Source organism: Elephas maximus, chromosome 15, assembly GCF_024166365.1.
Source record: "Elephas maximus indicus isolate mEleMax1 chromosome 15, mEleMax1 primary haplotype, whole genome shotgun sequence".
In the NCBI taxonomy this organism is placed as follows: domain Eukaryota; kingdom Metazoa; phylum Chordata; class Mammalia; order Proboscidea; family Elephantidae; genus Elephas; species Elephas maximus.
The window spans coordinates 42457578-42481901 of record NC_064833.1 but is presented as its reverse complement, the minus strand read 5'-3'; the positions used below and the strand labels follow the sequence as shown (position 1 = coordinate 42481901).

Genomic DNA, 24324 nt, shown 5'->3' with positions numbered 1-24324 from the left:
TTTTTTCTTCCTTAAGGACAACTTTTGCAAAAGGCATCTCACTGTGACCCGATATGATGCCACTGCTTTTGGGAATAAGATCTGAAAAACACTTTTCTTTAGATATTTGATGAGAACATTTAACTTCCATTATAAAAATTCACTTCATGACTAATATTTCAATACCATAAATGTTCAACACAAAAAAAATGCACATTTCCTAAATGGAATGTTTACTGTCTTGTTAAAGGTAGCAGGATTTTTTCAAACTACTATAAAAAAAAAAAGTCCATTAATTTTACAGTTGACTTTGATGTATAATTAATTTACTGAGATTTTTAAAAATCATAATTTATTAAATGTCAGGAATCCAGTGTCTTATTCAAGGTTTTAAATAGACTTGATGAACTAGCAAGTGATCTAAGATACAGACATTTTTACCGATTTTCTGGTATGCAATTGTTTCATGCATTAAACCTTGAAAATACCTTCTTGTGATTTTTAACCTCCACATTCATTTCTCTTGTCATATGTATTCTCTGCAGATTTTATAATTGTCTTACTGACTTTTCACAGGGTTAATGTTCCAAGTGAAGTAACATTAGACTGCTATGACCAGTGAAATTCATGGTTGAGATTAATTTTTTATCTTGTTTTACATATATACTTGAACAATGTACATAGACTCAAACAGCTGAGAATTGAACCATATGACCAGTAGAAATTAACTGAGAAGACTAACATCCTTTCATAGGTGAGCTTCACGTAATTGACAATTCTGCATGTATACTTCAAAAAATCAGAAACCTTGGTGGCATAGTAGTTAAGTGCTACAGCTGCTGACCAAAGGGTCGGCAGTTCACATCTGCCAGGTGCTCCTTGGAAACTCTATGGGGCAGTTCTACTCTGTCTTACAGGGTCGCTATGAGTCGGAATCGACTCGATGGCGCTGGGTTTGGGTTTGGTTTGGGTTTTGGGTACTTCAGTAAATTACGTTTATTTAAAAACAGGAAAATTCTTCTTTTCTCTGAAAATATTAAAATAGCCGTTATATCTTATGGATGTGCAGCTCAAGGTATACCGTTTCTCCTCCGTTAGTTTTTATACTTTCTCCCAAAACCTAGCTTATCATCTGCTTTAAAACTGAGTTGTAGTTCCCAGATAAAGCATGAAAATGAAATTCTACAAATCTCCACAAAACTTATGTCCTTCACCAACCTTTAATTTCTTCATAATTCTCTTTATATAAAAATGTTCTCAAAATAACCATTTTTTTGTTTTTTCCAAGGTATATTTCATACCTAGTGACGTTATGACCCTAATCCTGTAATGCTCAGTGTTGGTTTCCAATAAGCCCCTTTTAGCAAGTCAGAGAGACTGGGATGGTAGGTGTCTAGAGTAACTTTGTTTGAGGATATTCTTGGCAGGTGTTTAGTCCCTGTCAGGTCCTTCAGCTGATCGAGTGGGAAGGCTTTGGATTTGAAACTGGCTTGCACCAGAGTAACTGCATCTTCGGTGGCTTTCTGTAGCAGGATGTAGGTTTCTATGGATATGTTTCTACTCGCTGCCAAAAGCTACCTTAATAACAGTGTCGAAAACGACTATAAGCGCTACTGTTCATAAGTTTTAGAATGTTTTATAAAATGTATTTAACCCTTTTTATTGATATTTTTGATGCTTTCCTCTAGAAATTCATATTGGAAAAAAGCTACAGAATACTAGAATACGTTTGAGATTCACATCATAGTTTTTTATTATGAAATTGGAAAGTGCATTTTATACTTCTTTCAGGTATGTTTTGGTTAAACTAAATACAACAAACCAAACAAAAAACAAACTCATAGCCATTGAGTCAATTCCAACTCATAGTGACCCTATAGGACAGAGTAGAACTGCCCCAAATGATTTCCAAGGAGCAGCTGCTGGATTCGAACTGCTGACCTTTTGGTTAGCAGCCTGAGCTCTTAACCACTGTGCCACCAGGGCTCCAAACTAAATATACTGGATGTTTAATATCTTATTATATTTATTCTTGATTGTGTACTTTCAGTAAGTCACTAATGTTAATTATGTAAAATTATTATTTAAACACCTCGAACTTAAAGACAAGTGGAAAGAAGCATAATGTACCTTTAAAATGCATTTTTAAGGCTTCTGGAATATGATGGCTGTTCATCGTAACCACTAACATACAGACTGAAACAGACTATAAGAATAGTAAAGCATTGTGCTACTCTGCAAGTATCTAATGTAAAGAAAGAATTACATTTTTTCTCATTAATAACAGAGATTGAATGTTGAAGCTAAAGCGTAACCTGCATATCTATTCTGTACATAGTGTAACTTAATTACCCTAAAAGAATTAAAAAGGACAAGGAAGTAACTAGGTAAAAAAAGGTAGGTAGACAGATAAAAAAATAAAATCAGCTTTGGCCAGTTTCAAGGTGAGAAAGTTAAAAACCTGAGATGCAATATTGACTTTCTAAATACAATTTGAGAAAGACCCATCTTACCCTTAGTTGAATAGTGGCCATTTTCAGCCAAGCCCCTCTAATCCCTTCCTCCAGTATAGGAGTTAATAGAAAGCCAGGACCAATCCATTTATTTAATATCCATTCAATATATATGATTGATAATAAATCACCTTAATGCCTTGTATAAGAGCACTTGCAAGCTACTAGAAAAATAAGGTGCTGCTGCCAAAAACGTCATTGTAATTTTTTCATGAGAGCAAATAATTATTTTGAAAAGCAGCAATTTAAACAATAATACCTACCTTTGTTTCATATTTTATTCTATATCCACTGATGTCACTGTCCTAAAATAAACTGTATAATTTTGCCCTTACTAGAAATACTTATCCTTTGTTTGGAGACCCTGCATCTTCTGTGGTGAAGACAGATTTATTTCTTCAATCTGAGACTTTTCTTGCCCGTCATTTCTTTCATAGAGCTTATAAGCAGAAACCTGAAAAGTATTCCACATTGACAAAGGTAATAGAACATAAAAACATGATTGCAAAAATAAGTAAAAATTAAATCAGCATGTGGCTAATTTTTTTCTGTTTGTACTTTTTCATGTATTTTTATTGAGTTATAACGTACATACAGAAAAGTGTACAGATCACAGACAGCTCGGTGAAGTTTTACATATTTATGTAGTCATGTCACTACCACTGAAGAAACTTTCCTATTCCCATGCCAGTCAGTACCCCTCCCTACAAAGATAACCACTATTCTGCGTTATATAACCATAGATGAATTTTTACTTGGCTAAATGTTAAAAATTAGTTTTTAAGTTATGAAAACCTTTTTCCTCTTTGTAACTTATAAATCTACTTGACATAGCTTTTGAACCAATGTCAAATCATACACTTTAAAATCTAAATGATTTTCATCAGAATTAAAGCACAAAGTTTAACTCCAGTTGATCATACCTTAATATCATATATTACTCTACTATGATATTTCCCTTCTAAATCTCTGAATGGAAAAGTAAGAAAAAAAAATCAAAACTCTATAATATTTCATAATATCTTCATTCATGTAGATGAATTCCTAGAATATACCTTATGAACTAAGCCTTTTGGTCAATTTCTATCAATTTTATTTATTGCTACAGTTATTTAGTGAAAATTTCCATATACTTGTGTTATGTGGTATTTGTGTGTTGTAGAGTACATAGCTTCCCTAAAAGAAATAATGCTTTGCATTCCAAGATTCCAGTATCCTTTAACTGAATTGACTGTCGTCCAGGTATGGGTTTGATAAACTGACACAACAGTGAAAAGAAATCCTGTCCCATGTCAGCTTATCAAACACACTGTGGACAGCATGTAGTTGACATTGAACACATTTCCAGTCATTTAAATTTAAACAGAAGTCACGAAGCTCATGTTCAGTGAGACACAACCTCAGTATTTCCAGGTGATTTTAAAGAACACCTGATAAAACTGAGGTATAGTACCACCAAACTTTTGAATTTTACAAAAACTAGAAGAAAAAAAAAAAAAAAACATGCAGAGAGTTGGAGAATCACAGCCTCGTTTATTCAGTTTGGTGACTGCGCAGAGAGTAATGAAATACACAGAAAAGTAATCACTTCATATATCCTGTCATGTTAAACAATGTCAAATTATGCTCTAAACATATTTATACTAGGAATAAAATAGAGTAAAATCAAGTATGGTTTGATCTTTTTTATCCTAGTTTATGTCACAACAGATAGAAAATATCATTCAATCTGGGAAACTTACCCTTCGATTTCAATCTCTTAATTTTTGTTTTCCTACTTTTAATTGTTTTGTTTGAAAATGTTCATCCTCAGAAATTTAGCAGACTTTATTTTGAGTAGTACATCAGAATCATTGGTATGTTTTCTAGGTTAAGGTATGAGTATATTAAAGAGACACTTACTGATTTATTCTTAGTACCACAAATATATTCAAACAAAACGCTAACTAGATAAGGTGATGTTGGTCAAAACATTTTTACTTATAATAATAGTACTTAACTTCATATACATATATCTATAATAAAGTTATTAAACATATAACATTATTGGTGGATTTGTCTGATATTATATCATACACAGTTTGAGAGCAGATATTTTTCCAGGTTCATTTCCTATACTTTTTTAAGCCTTTGAAGAAGAAATTATGCAGTTACAGTACCTCATCGGTCGAGTTCCATTTCTGTGCTGCAAATGGGAATATAGTGCAACAGTGCTGAACAGAAGTTTCTCTCCTCATTTGGAAAAAATTGCACTAACCAAGAGCTCTTTCAACAAGGGACTACTTTTAAATATGTCTGGTCACCTCAAAGGATATGTAGAGCATTTCCTGCCAGTAGGATTAGAGGAAGGAAGCACCGGGCCAAAGTGTTTGATGTGTGATGTACTGTAATTCCTTTCATGTGTTTGGTGGCTTTTATATGATGATCAATGTTCTGCTACCAATTGTGACCCTGGTGTGGTCCAGGTCATTAAAGTTTGACCTTCCTTAATGTATATGGTCATTAACTATATTATATCCTTATTATAATTAAGAATACTGTTTTTTTTTTTTTTAAATAACCACTTCTCATTTTCATTATTTATTTTTCATAATTGGATAATCTTCCTGGTGACTCTGGTTCTCATGAAACAGACGATTCAGTGTTAGAGACTGCCTGTACTAACTGTAGACGGATGCTCTCTAGGCTTCCTCACTTGATCTTGTAGACCTGGTTTTTAAATGAGCATTTTCTTTGTACAGTCTCCTATGGGTCTATAAAGTTCAAGATGGAAACTACCTTTATAGGGTAGATTTCCTGGATGCATGTCTTAACAGGCAATAAGAATGGACAAATTCACTATCAGCAGTAGTATATACCTTTAGTGAAACAGTGTGACAAGTACATGTTCTTAAACTATGATTCTAAGATCACACATTCAAAAGAGATACAGTGCTAAGCTGCTGTGGGTTTAGACTATTTTTAAAATACAAAGGACCAACAGTGGGTGATTATGTACAGTGGTAAAGATTGCTCACAGTCTACATGCTCAGCTGTAAAGGATTGGTTCTTTTAGTAATGGTACAGCCATGTAGTGAAATTTGGAGCAGTCATCACAAAGAATGTTCTGTGTGCTTATTTAATAACACAAAATGGTATTTAAGTATTTGTTAAGTAAATAAAATGAGTTTTAAAACTGCATGTTAGGTATGAACTCCTGTTTACCTGTTTCTGTGTGAATGAAAAATAGCTTGATGGTCATATACTGAATTGTCAGAGACTGTTGCCTCTGATTATGGGCATATGCGTAATTGTTTTCCTTGTTTTTGTTTGTAAATATTTTCTAGTTTTTTTTCCCCCCCATTAACTTGAATTATGTAATTGCAGTTTAAAAAAAAGGGAAGAAAATGGCAGTGTCATATCCATTATATCTTTAATACCTCAGGCAGAGTTTTAAATTTTTAGGGTTTTTTTTTTTTTTTTTTTTTTCCTATTTACTCAGTTTAGAATGTGTGAAAATAGATCTTTATTCTTTCATATTCATCTTTTCAATGACTTCTATATTTGCTTTTTGCATGTTTTTAAACTTTCGGTGTCATGTCATTTGCTCGCTCATTAACCATTCAGCACTTCACAGCCGTGGTTCTGAAGAAATCTGTGCTCTCTTCTGGTGTGTGTGTGTGTGTGTGTGTGCGTGTGTGAGAGAGAGAATTTTTGTTCATTTATTTGAGGAGCTAGTTTCGTCTTTTTCCCTCGTGTCAGTATTCATTTATTTTCACTGTATGTCTTTTGTCTCTTCCTTCAATGCCTGGGTTGGATGTAACATTAATACATTAATTTAAATACAGGCAGGCACTAGCTGCCAAACAAGCTCTTTCTATTATGCTGAAATAATAAGTTATCTTTCTGTCTTACATAGTAAATCACTTTCCTTATGTCATTTATTGATTTCTTCAAAAATATTTGTGAATGCATACCATTTCCCAGCTATTTGCTATATGTAGGGTTCACTGGAGATAAAAGTATTCATAGTCTTTACCTTCATGAAACTTACAATTTACTTATTTTTACCATTATACCTCAAGTGTATTAATTGCTTTATTTTTAACTTCATTTTCCCAAGTTAAGAAATATATGGCACATTTAAAATACAACGGAAGAATTCACTGCATTTTTTATATCCCTAGTGTATGGGTGTGTGTGTGTGTGTGTGTGTGTGTGTGTGTATGTATATATATATATATTATAGGGTCTCTATGAGTCGGAATCAAATCGACAGCAGTGGGTTTAGTGAATTAAATATAGCGTTTGCTTTTATTTTATGTAATAAGAAGGTGTTTCACCAATTATGAAAGTTATCATCAGTATTGTTTAAATTATTTTTTAGGTCAAATATATGAAGTTAATAATTAAGATCCCAGTAATATAACTGTGTTAATGGAAGTATAATAAAGTACAGAATAAAAAATAAAAAATAACAGACTTTTCACCAATAGTTTTTAAATAGTCACTCAACTGGGCTTTAAAAAAATAGGTACAATAATTTTCTGCATGTTCTTCTGCATTATTTTGCAACATGTAAAGCTATAGATATGTAACATGCAAAACTAAAAAGGATATTAATTTTGAATGTGAATTGAGTATATTAATATAGATATAATGGTACTAATGCACACAAAATACGAATAGCAGATAGTTTGAATTTTTGAAGAAGAAAGTATTGGCATGTAATAAAAAGTTAGAACTATACAATGTGTAAATGCAGCACACAATTGTTAGAGAATTTGGTAATGGAAAAAATGCCTAGAAATAAGTGTAGTAACATTTACTCCTGTTGGAAGCTGCCACTCTTATTGGAAGTATATTTCTGTTTCTTTCCTTTGGTACTCTAAAACAGAAAACGACATCTTTATTTTTTAGTTGTTGTTAAGTGCCATCTGAGTTGGCCCCAACTCACAGCGACGTTACGTATAACAGAACAAAGTGTTGCCTCATGCTGCGCCATCCTTACAGTTGTTACTGCGTTCGATTCCATTATTTCAGCCACTGTGTCAATTTATATCATTGAGACTCTATTATTTGCCGATCCTCTATTTTACTAAGCATGATATCCTTCTCCAGTGATTGGTTGGAAAACTTTATGGTGCTAGTGAAAAGAAAAAGATTTAAGATGCATTATCAGCTAAGTTGGGAATTATTTTTGTAGTGTCTCTAACATCTGATGCTGTTTTACCTCATCATTTCTCAGTTAATAAATTGTGAGTGCTTTTGCCTCAACACACATGCTAAGATGTGAAGAATATCCTTTTTTTTTTTTTTTAACCACTTTCATGTCTCAATTTTGTTGGTAGAATAATTTCTAGTTGTCCCTTCACTTTTGGCCATGTCATCTTCAGAGCTAAATTTTTGCATTTGGAGGACTTATTGCTAAAATTAAACTTCATGTTATTCTAAGTAATTTTTCTTTGCATTCCCTTTGAGGATTGCAAAAACTTTGTTTTTATTTTCGTTTTATAACCCAAATCTCAAAACTATGTAATTTTTCTCTAAACTTTTAGTGTGTTCTCGTGTTCTTATTTTGAATAACTACCTTCATCTTTTTAATGTTTATCGTTACTAGTCTTTAACATTTTCTTTTCTAATACAGGATATTTTTCTTAAAATGTTTAGGGTCATAGTATAGAAGCAGAAATACTAAAGATTAAATATTTTTCACTGTCATTCTGTTTTAAAAAACTGCCAAGTGTATATTGCTATATTATTTATATGTTACCTCAATTCACCCTTTGCCTCACCTGTTTTAATTATATCTTAGAAAATGTCCAGGAGTAATGTATTTATAAACTATATTGTATGTCAGTATTACATCTTTGTTTTAAGATTACAAAAGGGTATTTTTCTTTTATATCAATAAAAGCTTGTATAAAATTTTATTAGCAGAATAAACATTAAAGCTTAAATATTTTAGTGAAATAGTCCATATTTTTGCAAAATTCAACACTATGTGGCTAAAGTTTATGCCATGGTGCTTAACCAGCTTTTAAAATATACTACTAAGAATTAAGCATGTAACATTTATTATCTTCATATTTTTAGAATTCTTGCCATGTTAAGATATTGATACCCAAAATGGTAAAAAAAAAATTACCATAATCTGGAGGATAAAATGGGGATAAAGATGTTTGTATTCTTGTGGGATACAATCAAGAGCAAAAATTTGCATGTGATCAGAGTCCCAGAAGAGGGGGGAGAAAACAGAAAACACAAAGAGAATCATTGACGATTTGCTGACAGAAAACTTTCCCAATATTATGAAAGATGAAAAGCTGACCATCCAAGAGCTCAGCAAACTCCAAATAGCTTTTAACCCCAAAGGAAAATCACCAAGAATATCATAATCACACCTACCAAAACCAAAGACAAAGAAAGAACCCTGAGAGCAGCTTGAGAAAAAAGGGGAAACAATAAGACTAAGCTCTGATAACTTAGCAGAAACCATGCAAGCAAGAAGGCAATGAGATGACATATAAAAACCTTGAAAGAAAAAAATTGTCAACCAAGAATAATAGATCCTGCAAAACTCTTACTGAAATACAATGGTAAAATTAGGACATTTCCAAATAAACAAAAATTAAGGGAATATGTAAAAACCAAACCAAACTTAGAACAATTATTAGAGTCCTTCGGTTAGAGAACAAACAACCTGAATCTAGGACACAGGATGGCAGCAACGAGATAACAACTTACATAATGAACTCTCAAAGATAAAACAAAACTGAAGGATTTACAGCAGGGAATCAGAGACATCAATCTGTAAATGAAAACATCAGAACAATAAAAGAGGCAATAAACTCTATAGGTATGGATCTTTCCAACGGAGAGAAAGACGAGACGATATCAAGTAATAAAAGACTGGTTTAAACTTAGGAAGATAGAGATAAATTTCTAGGTAAACACAAAGAAGGTTAACAAACCTGCTCATCACAATAAAGAAAAACTAAGTCTCAGTGAACACAAAATCTACAAAGACAAAAGAAATGGAAGAAAAAACCCACAGACAATAAACTCACACCTGTTGATAATTACATTGAACATAAGTGGTTTAAATGTATCCATAAGGAGACAGAGTGACAGAATGCATTTAAAAAAGGACCCATCAACCTGCTGTCTACAAGAGATGCATCTTGGTAACAAAGTCATAAATATATTTAAAATCAAAGGATGGAGCAACAAAAAAAGAGCAGGAGTGGCAATACTAATCTTAGGTAAAATAGACTTTAAAAGAAAATGCACTGTAAAAGACAAGGAAGGTTATCATATAATGATTAAAGGGACAATCCACCATGAGGACCTACCCATAATAAATATCTACGTACCCAACGACAGGGCTTCAAAATACGTGAAACAAACTCTTAACAGCACTGAAAAGAGAGATTGACAGTTCCACAATAGTAGTAGGAGACTTCAACATACTACTTCTCGGTAAAGGACAGAACATCTAGAAAGAAACTCAACAAAGATACAGAAGATCTAAAAGCCACAATCAACCAACTTGATCTCATAGATGTATATAGAACACTCCACCCAACCACAGCAATGTATACATTCTTTTCCAACGTACATGGAACGTTCTCCAGAATAGACCACATCTCAGGCCACAAAGCAACCCTCAAAAAAATCCAGAACACTGAGATAATACGAAGCATCCTCTCTGATCACAAAGCCATAAAAGTAGAAATTTATAACAGGATGATCAAGGAAAAAAAATCAAATGCATGGAAACCGAGTAACACTTTGCTTAAAAACCACTGGGTTATAGAAGAAGTCAAAGATAGAATAAAAAAAATTCTTAGAATCAAATGAGAATGAAAACACATCATACCAAAACCTTTGGGACGCAGCAAAGGCAGTGCTCAGAGGTCCATTTATAGCAATAGATACATACATCAAAAAAGAAAGGGACAAAATCAGAGTGTTAGCTATACAACTTGAACAAATAGAACAGCAAAAGAAACCCACAGCCACCAGAAGAAAGGAGATAATAAAGATCAAAGCGGAAATAAAGGAAATAGAGAATAGAAAAACAATAGAAAGAATCAGCAAAACCAAAAATTGGCTCTTCGAAAGGACCAACAAAATTGTCAAGTCATTGACCAAACTGACAAAAGAAAAACAGGAGAGGAAGCAAATAACCCAAATAAGAAATGAAAGGGGGATATTACAACAGACCCAACTGAAATAAAAAGGATTTTAACGGAATACTATGAAAAACTATATTCCAACAAATTTGAAAACCTAGAAGAAATGGACAGATTTCTAGAAACACACTACCTACCTAAACGAACACAAACTGAAATAGAAAATTTGAACAGACCCATAACGAGAAGAGATTGAAAAGGTAATTTAAAAACTACCAGCAAAAAAAAAGTCCTGGCCCAGATGAATTCACTGGCAAATTCTACCAAACATTCAGTGAAGAGCTTGCACCAGTACTACTCAAACTATTTCAGAACGTAGAAAAGGAAGGGGTACTTCCAAATTCGTTTTATGAAGCCAGCATAACCCGATACCAAAACCAGGCAAAGACATCACAAGAAAAGAAAATTGCTGACAAATGAATTTCATGAATATAGATGCAAAAATTCTCAACAAGATTCTAGCCAATAGAATTCAGCATCATAATAAAAAAAAAAAAATTATACTCCAGCCAAATGGGATTCATACCAGGTATGCAAGGATGGTTCAACGTTAGAAAATCAATCAACGTAACCTGTCACATTAATAAAAGAATCACATGATCATCTCAATGAGTGCAGAAAAGACATTCGACAAGTTGCAACAGCCATTCCTGATAAAAACTGAATAAAATAGAAAATAGAAGGGGAATTCCTTAACATAATAAAGGGCATCTATACAAAATCAGCATTGCATTGGGCACATCTGCTGCAAAAGACCTCTTTAAAGTGTTAAAAAGCAAAAATGTCACCTTGAAGACTGAAGTGTGCATGACCCAAGCCATGGCATTTTTAGTCACCTCATATGCATGCCAGAACTGGACTATGAATAAGGAAGACCAAAGAATTGACACCTTTGAAGTAGGTGTTGGCAAAGAATATTGAATATACCATGGACTGCCAAAAGAACAAACAAATCTGTCTTGGAAGAAGTACCACCAGAATACTTCTTAGAAACAAGGATGGCAAGACTATGTCTCACATACATTGGACATATTATCAGGAGGGATCAGTCCCTGGAGAAGGACATCATGCTTGGTAAAGTACAGGGTCAGCAAAGAAAGGAAGACCCTCCATGAGATGAATTGACAGAGTGACTACAACAATAGACTCAAGCATAACAATGTTTGTGAGAATGGCACAGAACCAGACAGTGTTTTGTTCTATTGTACGTAGGGTTGCTATTAGTCGGAACTGACTTGATGGCACCTAACAACAGAACAACATGCAAAACCAACAGCCAACATCATTTTCAAAGGAGAGAGGCAGAAAACATTCCCCCTGAGAACAGAAACAAGACAAGGATGCCCTTTATCACCACTCCTATTTAACATTGTGCTGGAAGGCCTACCTAGAGCAAAGAGGCAAAAAAAAGAAATAGAGGGCATCCAAGTTGGTAAGGAAGCAGTAAAAATATTCCTTGTTTGTGGATGATATGATAATATACATAGAGAACCCAAGGACTCCACAAGAAAACTACTGGAACTAATAGATTGACCAGGCTAGCAGGATACAAGATAAACATACAAAAATCAGTTGGTTTCCTCTGTACCAGTAAAGAGACGTATGACAAGGAAATGAGAAAAGGAATACCATTTATAATATTAGCCCCTAAAAAAAAAAAAAAAAAAAACTTAGGAATAAATCCTAACCAGGGACATAAAAGACGTATGCAAAGAAAACTACAAAACACTACTACAAGAAACCAAAAGAGACCTACGTCAATGAAAAAACATGCTATGCTCAGGGATAGGTAGACTCAACATTGTAGAAATGTCAGTTCTACCCAAAGCAGTCTACAAATACAATGTAATTCTAATCCAAATACCCACAGCATTCTTTAAGGAGATAGAGAGACTAATCATTAACTTTATGTGGAGAGGAAAGAGGCCCCAGATAAGTAAAGCACTACTGAAGAAGGATAAAGTAGTGGGCCTCATACTACCTGGCCTCAGAGCCTGCTATACGGCTATGGTAGTCAAAATAGCCTGGTACTGCTACAGTGACAGACACATTGACCAGTGGAACAGAATTGAGAACTCAGATGTAAATCCATCCACCTGTGGTCACCTGATCTTCGACAAAGGCACACCAGCCAGGAGGGGACAGGAAAGTTCAATGAATGGAAACGTGGAACCCAAAGTTGAGAAGGGGAGAATGCTGACACATCGTGGGGTTGCCAACCAGTGTCACAAAACAATATGTGTATTAATTGTTTAGTAAGAAACTAGTTTGCCCTGTAAACCTTCATCTAAAGTACAATTAAAAAAAAAAAAAAAGATGTTCATGTTCTGATTTTCTCTGAGAAAAAAATATATTATCTTTGTATTAGAAATGACAAAAATTGTTTCATTTCCTAAGCAAAATAGTTTAGTGAATTGTTTTCAAATTAATTCCTGAATATGCAGATTAAATAGTATACTTGGAATTCTTATCCGTATTAATATATAATATTTTAAACTTAATTATTCCTCAAAATCCAAATAGTGTTCAACCCTAGATTTAATGGTACTAGAAATACCTCATCTTGTGGGATTAAGTTTCTGTAGGAAAAAGTCTTTAAAAAGATGAAAATTCTAACACCAAACTTGGGAAATAGCTTGCATATCCCTTGACATTATGTACATTTGTTATTGACAGAGATATCCTCAGAACTTCCTTGTCACAGCATTTCTGTTTAGCATCATAGAGTGTCCTAATTCATACCCATGTAATTACGTTTTGATTATAAATACTATGTAAGGGAAGTTTCCTTAGAAGTCTCTTGGGCTATGATAATCCAAAGGAAACTCCATGGAGAAGTTGGAACTTGGTGAGGCCTTGAAGGATATGTTGAATTTTAGCAAATACAGCTGGTAAATGGGAAGAAGAGGTCAAAGAATAGAAGTAGAGCTAGAGATGGGAGCAGGCTTGCCTCTGTATCAGATGATTGGTTATAGGGGCATAGTGAGAGAGTCTTAGTGAAAAGTAATTGAGATCAGATTGTGGAAGCTCTAATTCCTAGCTAAAGAATTTATGCTTTGTTTGTTTGATTGCGAGGGTGGGAGCTCAAAATCACACAGTAGCTAGTGCTCTTAACTACTACGCTGTAATTCCACTTGATTTTTTTAATTGAAACAACTATATCAAAACAATATAAAGAGTAACAAATGTATCCTCTATACCCACCACCTATCTCCTGTTCTGCAATTTGCTTTTTTAACTCTACTTTGTGCTTGAATATCATCATTTGAACATTAATAATCATTTTCATAGATTTTTATCACCATATAGTATTCCACTGCGTGAATATGCCAGATTATTTATCATTCCTATTGATTGACGCTTAGCTTTTTAACTTTTCTCAATTATATATAGTGCTAAAGTGAATATTTTTCAACAGCCTCCTTGTGCACAAATATCTTCTCTAGGGCAGTAATGTCTAATAGAACTTCCTGTGATAACAGATACGTTCTATACCTGTGCAGTTCAGTACAGTAGCCACTAGTCACATGTGGCTATTGAGCAGTTAACTGTGTCTAGTGTTACTGAGGAACTGAATTTTAAAAATTGTATTTAATTTTAATATTAATAGTGGATATTATATTAGACAGCAGGGCTCTAGGGTATATATCTAGGAATGAAATTGGTAGATCACAGGTTATGCATGGATTATTCATAACTATTAGATATCATCAAATTCATATCCAAAGTAATTTTATCAGATATACATTCCCAGTATCCGAGTATGAGAGGTGCCATCGCTCTACATTCTGGCAGACATTTAGTATGAACATTATTCAATTAGACACTACAAACTTGGGATTGCCTTAGAACTGGATGTGAGTGGAAAACCTTTAAGGAAAAATATTTATCCTCTGTAACTGGAGGATATAATGCCCTAGTATGATTAAATATGCATAGACATGTACCCTCTCATGTGTCATGATAAAAGGGCACGTGCTACCACAGAAAAAGACGGCAAATTTTCTAGTTAAATGTTAGGCTGTGTGCTTCTTGCTGACTAAAAATTCTTTATTGGTACCTTTCCTTAGAGAAACCATCTTTATTCTGATTGTTTTGCATCTTAAAGTATTAATATTTTTAACATTGTATATTAAGAAACTTCTGTAATTGCTGGTGCATATTTTAAAACTACCATTTTCCTTTACAGATAAACAGAGTTACTTAATGTTTATTTGATTATTATATAATTGAGAATTTTAACTCCTGGTCCCTATTCTTCTTGGCCAACCTTGTAATATTTGTGGTTCTGAAACAACTGTATACATTACAAACTGTATAAAACGATGTGGAAACTTTTTTTAAAGGGATTAGTTTATTACATACCAAATCTAAAGGTTTTCACCACCTAAATTTCTTTTAAATCCACTGTTGTTAGGCTGTTTTTCAGTGCCATCGAGTCGTTTCCAGCTCATAGTGACCCTGTGTTTAGCCAAACAAAACACTGCCCGGTCCTGTGCCATCCTAACAATTGTTATTATACTTGAGCCCATTGTTGCAGCCACTGTGTCAGTTCATCTCGTTGAGGGTCTTCCTGTCTTTCACTGACCCTCTACTTTACCAAGCATGACGTCCTTCTCCAGGTAGTAAAAAAAAAACAAAACTAGGGACTTGGAAATACTGTCTTTATTAAGTTTAATTTTAAACTATAGCCTTAGAAATACTGTCTTTATTAAGTTTAAAATCTCTCAGTTTTTCACCCAGCTATTATATATCACATTTTTTGTGTGTGTGCCACCAAGTTGATTTCTACTCCCAGCAACCTTATAGGACAGAGTAGAACTGCTCCATAGGGCTTCCTAGGCTGGTTAAGCACTTGGCTGCTAACCTAAAGGTTGGTGGTTTGAACGCACCTACTGGAAACCCTGATGGCATAGTTGTTAAGTGCTATTGCTGCTAACCAACGGGTCAGCAGTTCGAATCCACCAGGCACTCCTTGGAAACTCTATGGGGCAGTTGTACTCTGTCCTACAGGGTCGCTATGACTCGAAATCGACTCGACAGCACTGGGTTTGGTTTGTTTTGGTTTAGTGGCTCTGTGGGAGAAAAGACCTGGCAATCTGTTCTTGTAAGGATTACAGCCTAGGAAACCTTATGGGGTAGTTGTGCTCTGTCCTATAGGGTATCTATGAGTCAGAATTGACTTGATGGCAGAAAACAACAATCCTTAGGGAAGCAGCCACCAGCTCTTCTCTCCTGTGGAACAGCTAGTGAATTTGAATCACTGACCTTTTGATTATCAGCCAAGCGCTTAACTACTGCACCACTAGGGCTCCTTATGTATCACATATATATGTTTTATTTGGGGGGATAGGGAGAAACAGTTCTCATATTACAATGATACCAACCAAAAATCCATTGCTGTGGAGTCAATTCCGACTCATAGCAACTCCACAGGACAGAGTACAACTGCCCATATGGTCTCCAGGAACACCTGGTAGATTCAAACTGCCAACCTTTTGGTTAGCAGTCGTAGCTCTTAACCACTGTGCCACCAGGGTTTCCATTATTACGATAGAAGTGAGAAAAGAGGTGGACTGAATTTGTAGTTAAAAGGCATGGTTTCTGCTCTGGACTCTGTCATTTCCCAGCCTCCTTATGTAAAACATCATCATTGGTAAAATGGAGTCTACCTATCTCACCTTGTGGGTAGTAATTTATCTAACATAATATTGGAAGCCCTTTGTAAAACATTAAGCAGTATGCAAATATAAAGTGGTATTATTAGTATTGTCATTTGTGTGTATTTATTTTGCATTGCAAACTATATTACAGTTAGTAGAATTAAAATATTGAATGAAAGAATGTAATTAAAGAGGAAAAGGTTTAAATGATAGAATTAGAGGCCTATTAAGAAAATGAATTTAGTAAGAGAAAGGGAGGTGTCTTCATTAAAGTTTTTATTAATGATTTCCCACATAATTTGGAATTAAGACTAACTTATATATATTTTTTTATATATAGTCCAACTAATTCAGGAATTTCTTTTTTATAAATACTTTTTTAGGGTCTTTTCCCTTACTATAGAAGTTATTTGGAAATTTTAAAAATCTGCCTTTTCCATTTAATAATGTACTGTAAACATGTCATTAAATATTTTTTAAAACCTTAATTTTAATGACTTGGCAGTGAATTTAAATCTCATTATTATTGCTGACTGCTTTAGCTGAGATTTTGAGTAAAAGGGAGCCAGTTCTTAATACTAACTTCAATGATAAGCTCTGAAAGGAAGTCTACTATGAAGACACAATTTTGTGAGTAGGAGATGGTGAGAATGATTGATTAGTAGAGCTAGAAAAGAATGTTACAAATGCTAGGAGAATTTCATAGAAATTTTCAAATAGGATACTCAAATTGGATTTAGGAATAAATAAGGAGCTCCTGTTACCTACCAGAACCAGTTGTTTTAACAAATGAAATTTTGAGTAAGGATATGAAGAAAATACCTAATAAGAAAGGATGTTCAAACAGCTAGAATAAAGCCTGGGTGACTCAAGGGTTATATAATAGAATTTGACTTGCAGCCATAGTAGATTTAACAGGAAAATCCTAAAATAGGAGTATTGCCAAAGATGTTGTAGAAACCTTATAAGCAAGTAGGAAATGTGACTGTCTCTAATAAAGACACTATATAAGTTTGATCTGTTTATTTTATTACCACCTTTAGAAAACCTAAAGAATGCAAGTTTTACAGTTAGCCTTTCAAAGCTGTCTGTGTGGGAAATACAATAAACTTCACTGTTAGTTAAGACCATTCTGGACTCTGATATTATGAAGCCGTTTCGCCAAGTACTTGCACATTTTAGAAATCCACAAGATTTTATGTGAACACACCTGTAATACATTGAGATCCTCCAAAAAATCTCTTTGATCTCACATTGTCAATGAATTATTGTGTATTATTTGACAATTGAAGTTACTCAAAGTGCACTCATTCTATAATTAAATGTCTGAATATTAATACTAATGAAGAATAGTATTAAGAACTGCATTATTAGCACAATAGGGAAGAGTTTGCTTAATCTTGGGAAACTTCATAGTATGTGATGTATTATGCTACTTAAAAATTAAAAGGCTAGGATCACCTTTGACAGGACTTCTGATAATTCTTTTTCTTATAAACCAAACTAATTTCCTCAGGTGTTCTTTTTTATTTTTTAGACAACTTATATGAAGTGTTACCAAGTCTCGTTTTTTACATCCTCTACTTATACAGTTGATTATTTGAATACACATATATAATTTTTAATTTATTCCTGTTAAATTTCATCTTTTTAGTTTTGATTGTATCAATATTTTGAGATATCGTATACTCTTGATTCGCTTCATTCACTGTATTAGCTATAATTCCCAACTTTGTCGTCTGAAAATTTGATAAGACTGATTTATTTGAATTCATTGAAATTAATGATAAAAAGTATTGAATTGAGCCAAATTCTCTGGAGTGTCACTAGAAGGCTGACTCCAAGTAGATATATTTGGATCTGGTATTAAACCAGCTCTAAATCCATTTTACTGTTTTTTTCAAGTTCATATTTCTCTATTACATTAACAAAAGTATCTTAATTTAGTCGTATACATTTTTTATAACATCGAGTTTCATAATATTGATGCTTTTTCTTGTTTGTTATCCTAATAGTAAAACAAAAAAGAAGTAGGTCTAGTTTGGCTTCATTTGTTCCTAGTTAACTCATATTAACTCCTCATATATACATCACTTTCTATTCTACATGTTCAAAAACTTTGATAAAGAATCAATTTTGATGAAGATCATAATTCAATTTTTTACTAAATTGAAATAGCATTTCCATGTCTCTATATTCTACTGCCTCTCATCTGTAATTTCTCTGAGATGCGCATAGGTTCTTTGATCACATCAACAAGTTTTTCAAACGCAGTACATGTTCAGTTAGTGCATTTCTTTAGAACATATTTTTAATGAGGTGAGAGTTTTGTATAATTTAGTATACTTTTCACATGGGTCAGTTCTACTCTGTCAGATAGGGTTGCTATGAATCAGAAGCAACTCAGCGGCAATGGGTTTTGGTTTTTTGTTTATACAAATATACCCCATTTATAACATGAGCGCCTGAGGATTTATCAGCTCAAGCCTGTGACTGTTAGCGGTGGGGCAGGGGTTTAGGATAGGGCTGACACTCTTCCAAGCTCATGTGTCCTGAAGATAAATTGTGAAAGTCTAGTTTTTTATTTGCCTAGCCAGTGAGAATATTTTGAGAATCTTCAATCGAAAAAAAAAAATTTATATTCTAATGAAGCTGCCTGTAATTTGATTATCAAAAAGAAACAAATCTGTTGTCTTCAATTTGGTTTCGACTTGCAGCAACCTTATAAGATAGAATAGAACTGCCTCCTAGGGTTTCCAAAGAGCAGCTGGTGGATTCGAACTGCCAACTTCTTGGTTAGTACTCTTAACCATTCTGCCACCAGGGATCCATCAAAAAGAAAAGTGATGATAAATACTGTTGAGATTAAGGAGTTTAAAGGATATTAAGGAGGGACAATTGAGGGGGTGTGGTGCCACACAAGCTAACGGAGGAAACTTTTAAGAATGAGTAAGCCATAATGGTCATGATTATAATAGCTCTGAACATAGACTAATCCGTTATTGCTTTGCACAAATTACCTCGTTTAAACCTCTAAGAACTTTTCAAATGAGGAAAGTGAAACACTAAAAGTTTAATTCGCCCAAAGGCACCCAGTGGTAGATGGTAGAGATAGACTTAGCAATCCAGGGAGGCTCAACGTGCAGTCTGTGCCCTTCCCCACCATACTATTCTGCCTTTTTGAATTGTCGTATTTCCCAGAAAGATCAGGTGATTTAATGACTGAAAATCATCCATTGGATCTGGTAATTAGAAAAATCAGCTAGGGATCTTTGCCAGAATAATTTCAGAGAGGTAGACCTAATGTCTGATTGTTCTTTGTTAGAGGAGAAAATGAATTATGAGGAAGTGGAAATACAGAAAAATTTATGGCTATAAGAGGATGTGAGAGAAAGGATGATAGCAAGAGGAGAATATAGGGTCTTAGAGAGAAAGCGTGTTTTTCTCTTCTACAAGGATGATAACATAAACACGATTTTAGTTTGAAGGCTAGAGATACAAAAGAGAAAATGAACAAGTGATTTAGGAAAGTCGCCAAGAGTACTGAAAAGAATTTTAACTATTCACTTAACTTTCATGTTAAGTGGCCTACTGTGTATCAGGCCCTGTGCTAAGTTTGTGTACGTGGGGTAAAAAAAAAACACTGACCCAGCCTTCAAGGATGGAGTGCATTAACACAGATCTTAGCCTTGAAGAAGAGACGAGATGCCGCGTCTAAAGAGCTCATTGAAAGAGGTGGGGAAAATATTAATTTCTCAATTTTATAAATGACATAGCCTTTGATTTTTTGGGGTTTCCCTGGTCAGTTGAGTTCAGATAGCAGAGCTACGATGTTTCAAGTCAAAGAAGTGACATGCTGTCAGTATCAGAGTGGTTTTTATAATAAGTAGGGATGCTGCTTGTTGTTAGGTGCTATTCAGTCAGTTCCAACTCATGGTGACCCTGTGCACAACAGAACAAAACACAGCCTGGTCCCGTGCCATCCTTGCAGTTGTTGCTATGCTTGAGCCCATTATTGCAGCCATGTTGAGGGTCTTCCTTTTTTTCACTGACCCTGTACTTTACCAAGCATGATGTCCTTCTCCAGGGACTGATCCCTCCTGACAACATGTCCAAAGTGTGTGAGACACAGTCTCACCATCCTTGCTTCTAAGGAGCATTCTGGTCGTACTTCTTCCAAGATGGATTCGTTCGTTCTTTTGGAAGTCCTTGGTATATTCAATATTCTTTGCCAATACCACAATTCAAAGGTGCCAATTCTTCAGTCTTCCTTATTCATTGTCCAGGTTTCCCGTACATATGAAGTGATTGAAAACACCATGGCTTGGGTCAGGTGCACCTTAGCCCTCAAGGTGACCTCTTTACTTTTTAACACTTTAAAGAGATCTCTCTCAGCAGATTTGCCCAGTGTACTGTGTCTTTTGATTTCTTGACTGCTGCTTCCAGTAAGTTTTGATTCTTGACAACCTCAGTCTTTTCTCCATTTATCATGATGTTGCTTATTGGTCCAGTTGTGAGGATTTTTGTTTTCTTTATGTTGAGATGTAATCCATACTGAAGGCTGTGGTCTTTGATCTTCATCAGTACACGCTTCAAGTCCTCTTTACTTTCACCCAGCAAGGTTATGTCATCTGTATAACACAGGTTGTTAATGAGTCTTCCTCCAATCCTTGTGCCCTGTTCTTCATATAGTCCAGCTTCTCAGATTATTTACTCCGCATACAGATTGAATAGGTATGATGAAAGGATACAACCCTGATGCACACCTTTCCTGACTTTAAACCACCCAGTATCCCCTTGTTCTGTTTGAATGACTGCCTTTTGATCCATGTATGGATTTCTCATGAGTACAATTAAGTGTTGTGAAATTCCCATTCTCCGCAGTGTTATCCATAATTTGTTATGATCCAGACAGTCGAATGCTTTAGCATAGTCAATAAAACACAGGCAAATATCCTTCTGGTATTCTCTGTTTTCAGCCAGGATCCATCTGACATCAGCAGTGATATTCCTGATTCCCTGTCCTCTTCTAAATCCTGCTTGAATTTCTGGCAGTTCCCTGTTGATACACTGCTGCAGCCACTTTTGAATGATCTTCAGGAAAATTTTGCTTGTGTGTGATACTAATGATATTGTTCTATACTTTCCATTCAGTTGGATCACCTTTCTTGGGAATAGGCATAAATATGGATCTCTTCCAGTCAGTTGGCCAGGAAGCTTTTTTCCAAATTTCTTGGCATAGACGAATGAGCACTTACAGCACTGCATCTGTTTATTGAAACATCTCAATTGGTATTCTGTCAGTTCCTGGACCCTTATTTTCCACCAGTGCCTTCAGTGCATCTTGGACTTCTTCCTTCAGTACCATCAGTTCCTGATCATATGCTGCCTTCTGAAATGGTTGAACATCAACCGGTTCTTTTGTGTATAGTGACTCTGTATTCCTTCCATCTTCTTTTGATGCTCCCTGCATCATTTAACATTTTCCCCGTAGAGTCCTTCAGTATTGCAACTGGAGGCTTGAATTTTTTCTTCAGTTCTTTCAGCTTGAGAAATGGTGAGCATGTTCTTCCTTTTTGGTTTTCTATCTCCAGGTCTTTGAATACATGTCATCATCATCATAGGGATTATCACAGAGATGCTAGTTTAGATAAAAAAGAAAAAGGAGTGAGCATATGTCTCGACCCTAGCCCAGACCTGCTGGATCAGAATCTCTAGAGGTGGGAATTTACATCTTAAATAAGCTCCAGGTGATTCTTCTGTACTCTGAAAATGAGTCTTTGCTGTAAGTCGTTGATCATGGAACTCATTGGTCTCAGCTGATGGTCAACCATAATATCTCCTGCCCTTTTTACTCTAAAAATTATTATTGCCTATGGAGACTTGATGCTAAATATAGACATTTAATTTAATCAGGGCATATACGTTTTACTTCTTCTTACATTCCTATTTTCTGGCTTGTTTAACATCCTGTAGATCTCAATTGAGCTGTAAGTGAATGGATTTTACTCCTTTATAGTGAGTTCCTAAGATATGCCTATTCAGCAGTGAGCAGTAAATGGTTCAACATGAGCTGTTCCTTATGTAAACATACAAAAGGCCTGACCCAGACTAAATCAATTTAAAAAGGAAAACATTAAAGCTATGTTTCCTGTTATATACTTAAGGTCTTTTTAGGTTCCTTATGATTACATTATTGACCAACTGTTGCAGACTTCAGTTTATCCTCCTACACCACCTGTTGAATGGTTCAAATAGTATGGGAGAAGAGTTTCGGAAGGGCAAAGCAATTACAACTCCTACATTTTAGCCAGTAAAGCAGCTTTTTGTGTTAAGGGTAGGAAGTTTGGGGCATCTTGACTCACCCCCTTTCCTGATTTGAATTGCAAAAAGGTTTTAAAGGCAGCAATAAGGAAGGGGAGTGCAAAGTTCATAAAACTTTTAGAAGTATGTGAATGTGAGATAAAATTTGGTTCCTATTTATAATATCAAACATTTCTAGGAAAAAAATTTAATTAGGAAATGAAACAATTATATAAGGCTTTTCTTATTGTAACATATTTACGTTAAATTTTTTAAAGCATACATTGTTAATATTAGGCATTCTGGTCTTCACTGAACTCCTAAAATTATTTTCCTATAATTAGTTCCTAAGTAAAGTACCATTCCATTAAACTTTTTTGCTCTAATGACTTCCTAGTGGTTTCTTGTGCTTAGAAACTTAGTACTTTAAATTAGAGCTCTTTTAAATAAAATATACTTTCATGTTTGGTGTTGCTATCAGATAGTTTTTTACGCCTACCAGTCTATATATTTTTAAGCTATAAAGTTATTTGTTTAGGGGAAATGGCATTTTAAAAGTTGTGAAACGATATCCAGCCTCTGGGGAAAAAAATCAGAAGACATTATGTTTGAATCTTAATGAGTGTTGGTTGTTGTTTTAATGTCTATAACCATTTATGTATTTTAAACCTTAAAAGAAAAATCTAGTGTGCTATGAAATATATCTTTCAGAAGACATCTTGCTTTAATAGTGCTTAATAGAAGTTAATGTATGTTGCTTGGATTACATTTTGAATATGTTTTCTTAATTTGGTATTAAAAGCAAAGCAAAGTGCTTTGAATATTCTGTATTATCTGGGTTTAGTTTTAACAACCTGTAATGTGCAGATGACACAACCTTGCTTGCTGAAAGTGAAGAGGACTTGAAGCAGCTACTGATAAAGACTAAAGACTACAGCCTTCATTATGGATTGCCCCTCAGTATGAAAAAGACAAAAATCCTCACGATTGGACCAGTAAGCAACATCATGATAAATGGAGAAAAGATTGACATCAAGGATTTCATTTTACATGGATCTACAATCAACACCCATGGAAGCTGCAGTCAAGAAATCAAACAACACCTTCCATTGGGCAAATCTGCTTCAAAAGACCTCTTTAAAGTGTTAAAAAGCAAAGATGTCACTTTAAGGACTAAGGTGCACCTGACCCAAGCCATGATATTTTCAGCCATCTTATATGCAGCGAAAGCTGGACAATGAATAAGGAAGACCGAAGAAGAACTGACACCTTTGAATTATGGTCCTGGTGAAGAATATTAAATATGCCATGAACTGCCAGAAGAACAAACAAATTTGTTTTGGAAGTACATCCAGAATGCTTCTTAGAAGCGAGGATGATGAGACTTCTTCTCATATACTTAGGGCATGTTATCAGGAGGGACCAGTCCCCGGAGAAGGGACATCATGCTTGGTAGAGGGTCAGCAAAAAAGAGGAATACCCTTAACGAGGTAGATTGACACAGTGGCTGCAACAGTGAGCTGAAGCATAGCAATGATTATAAGGATGGTGCAGGACTGGGCAGTGTTTCGTTCTGTGGTACATAGAGTTGCTATGAGTCAGAACTGAGTCAAAGGCACCCAGCAAGAACAGAGCTTCTAAGTACGTATAGAAGAAGAGATCCTTGGGTGGCATAGACAGTTTGCTCTT

General features: G+C 34.7%; 1 protein-coding gene across 10 annotated transcripts in view; it reads left to right on the top strand.

Annotated features, from left to right (window-relative positions):
* Positions 1–24324, top strand: part of VPS13B (vacuolar protein sorting 13 homolog B) — a 915182-nt gene that overhangs the window by 558545 nt on the left and 332313 nt on the right. The window contains exon 31 of one of the 10 annotated variants that reach the window (XM_049854598.1): positions 664–1634. The exons of the other annotated variants lie outside the window; for them this stretch is intronic. Coding sequence (XP_049710555.1) covers positions 664–700 — 37 coding nt within the window. The 3' untranslated portion in view covers positions 701–1634. Of the gene's footprint in view, positions 1–663; positions 1635–24324 lie in introns of those variants that run through there. 10 annotated transcript variants of the gene reach the window in all.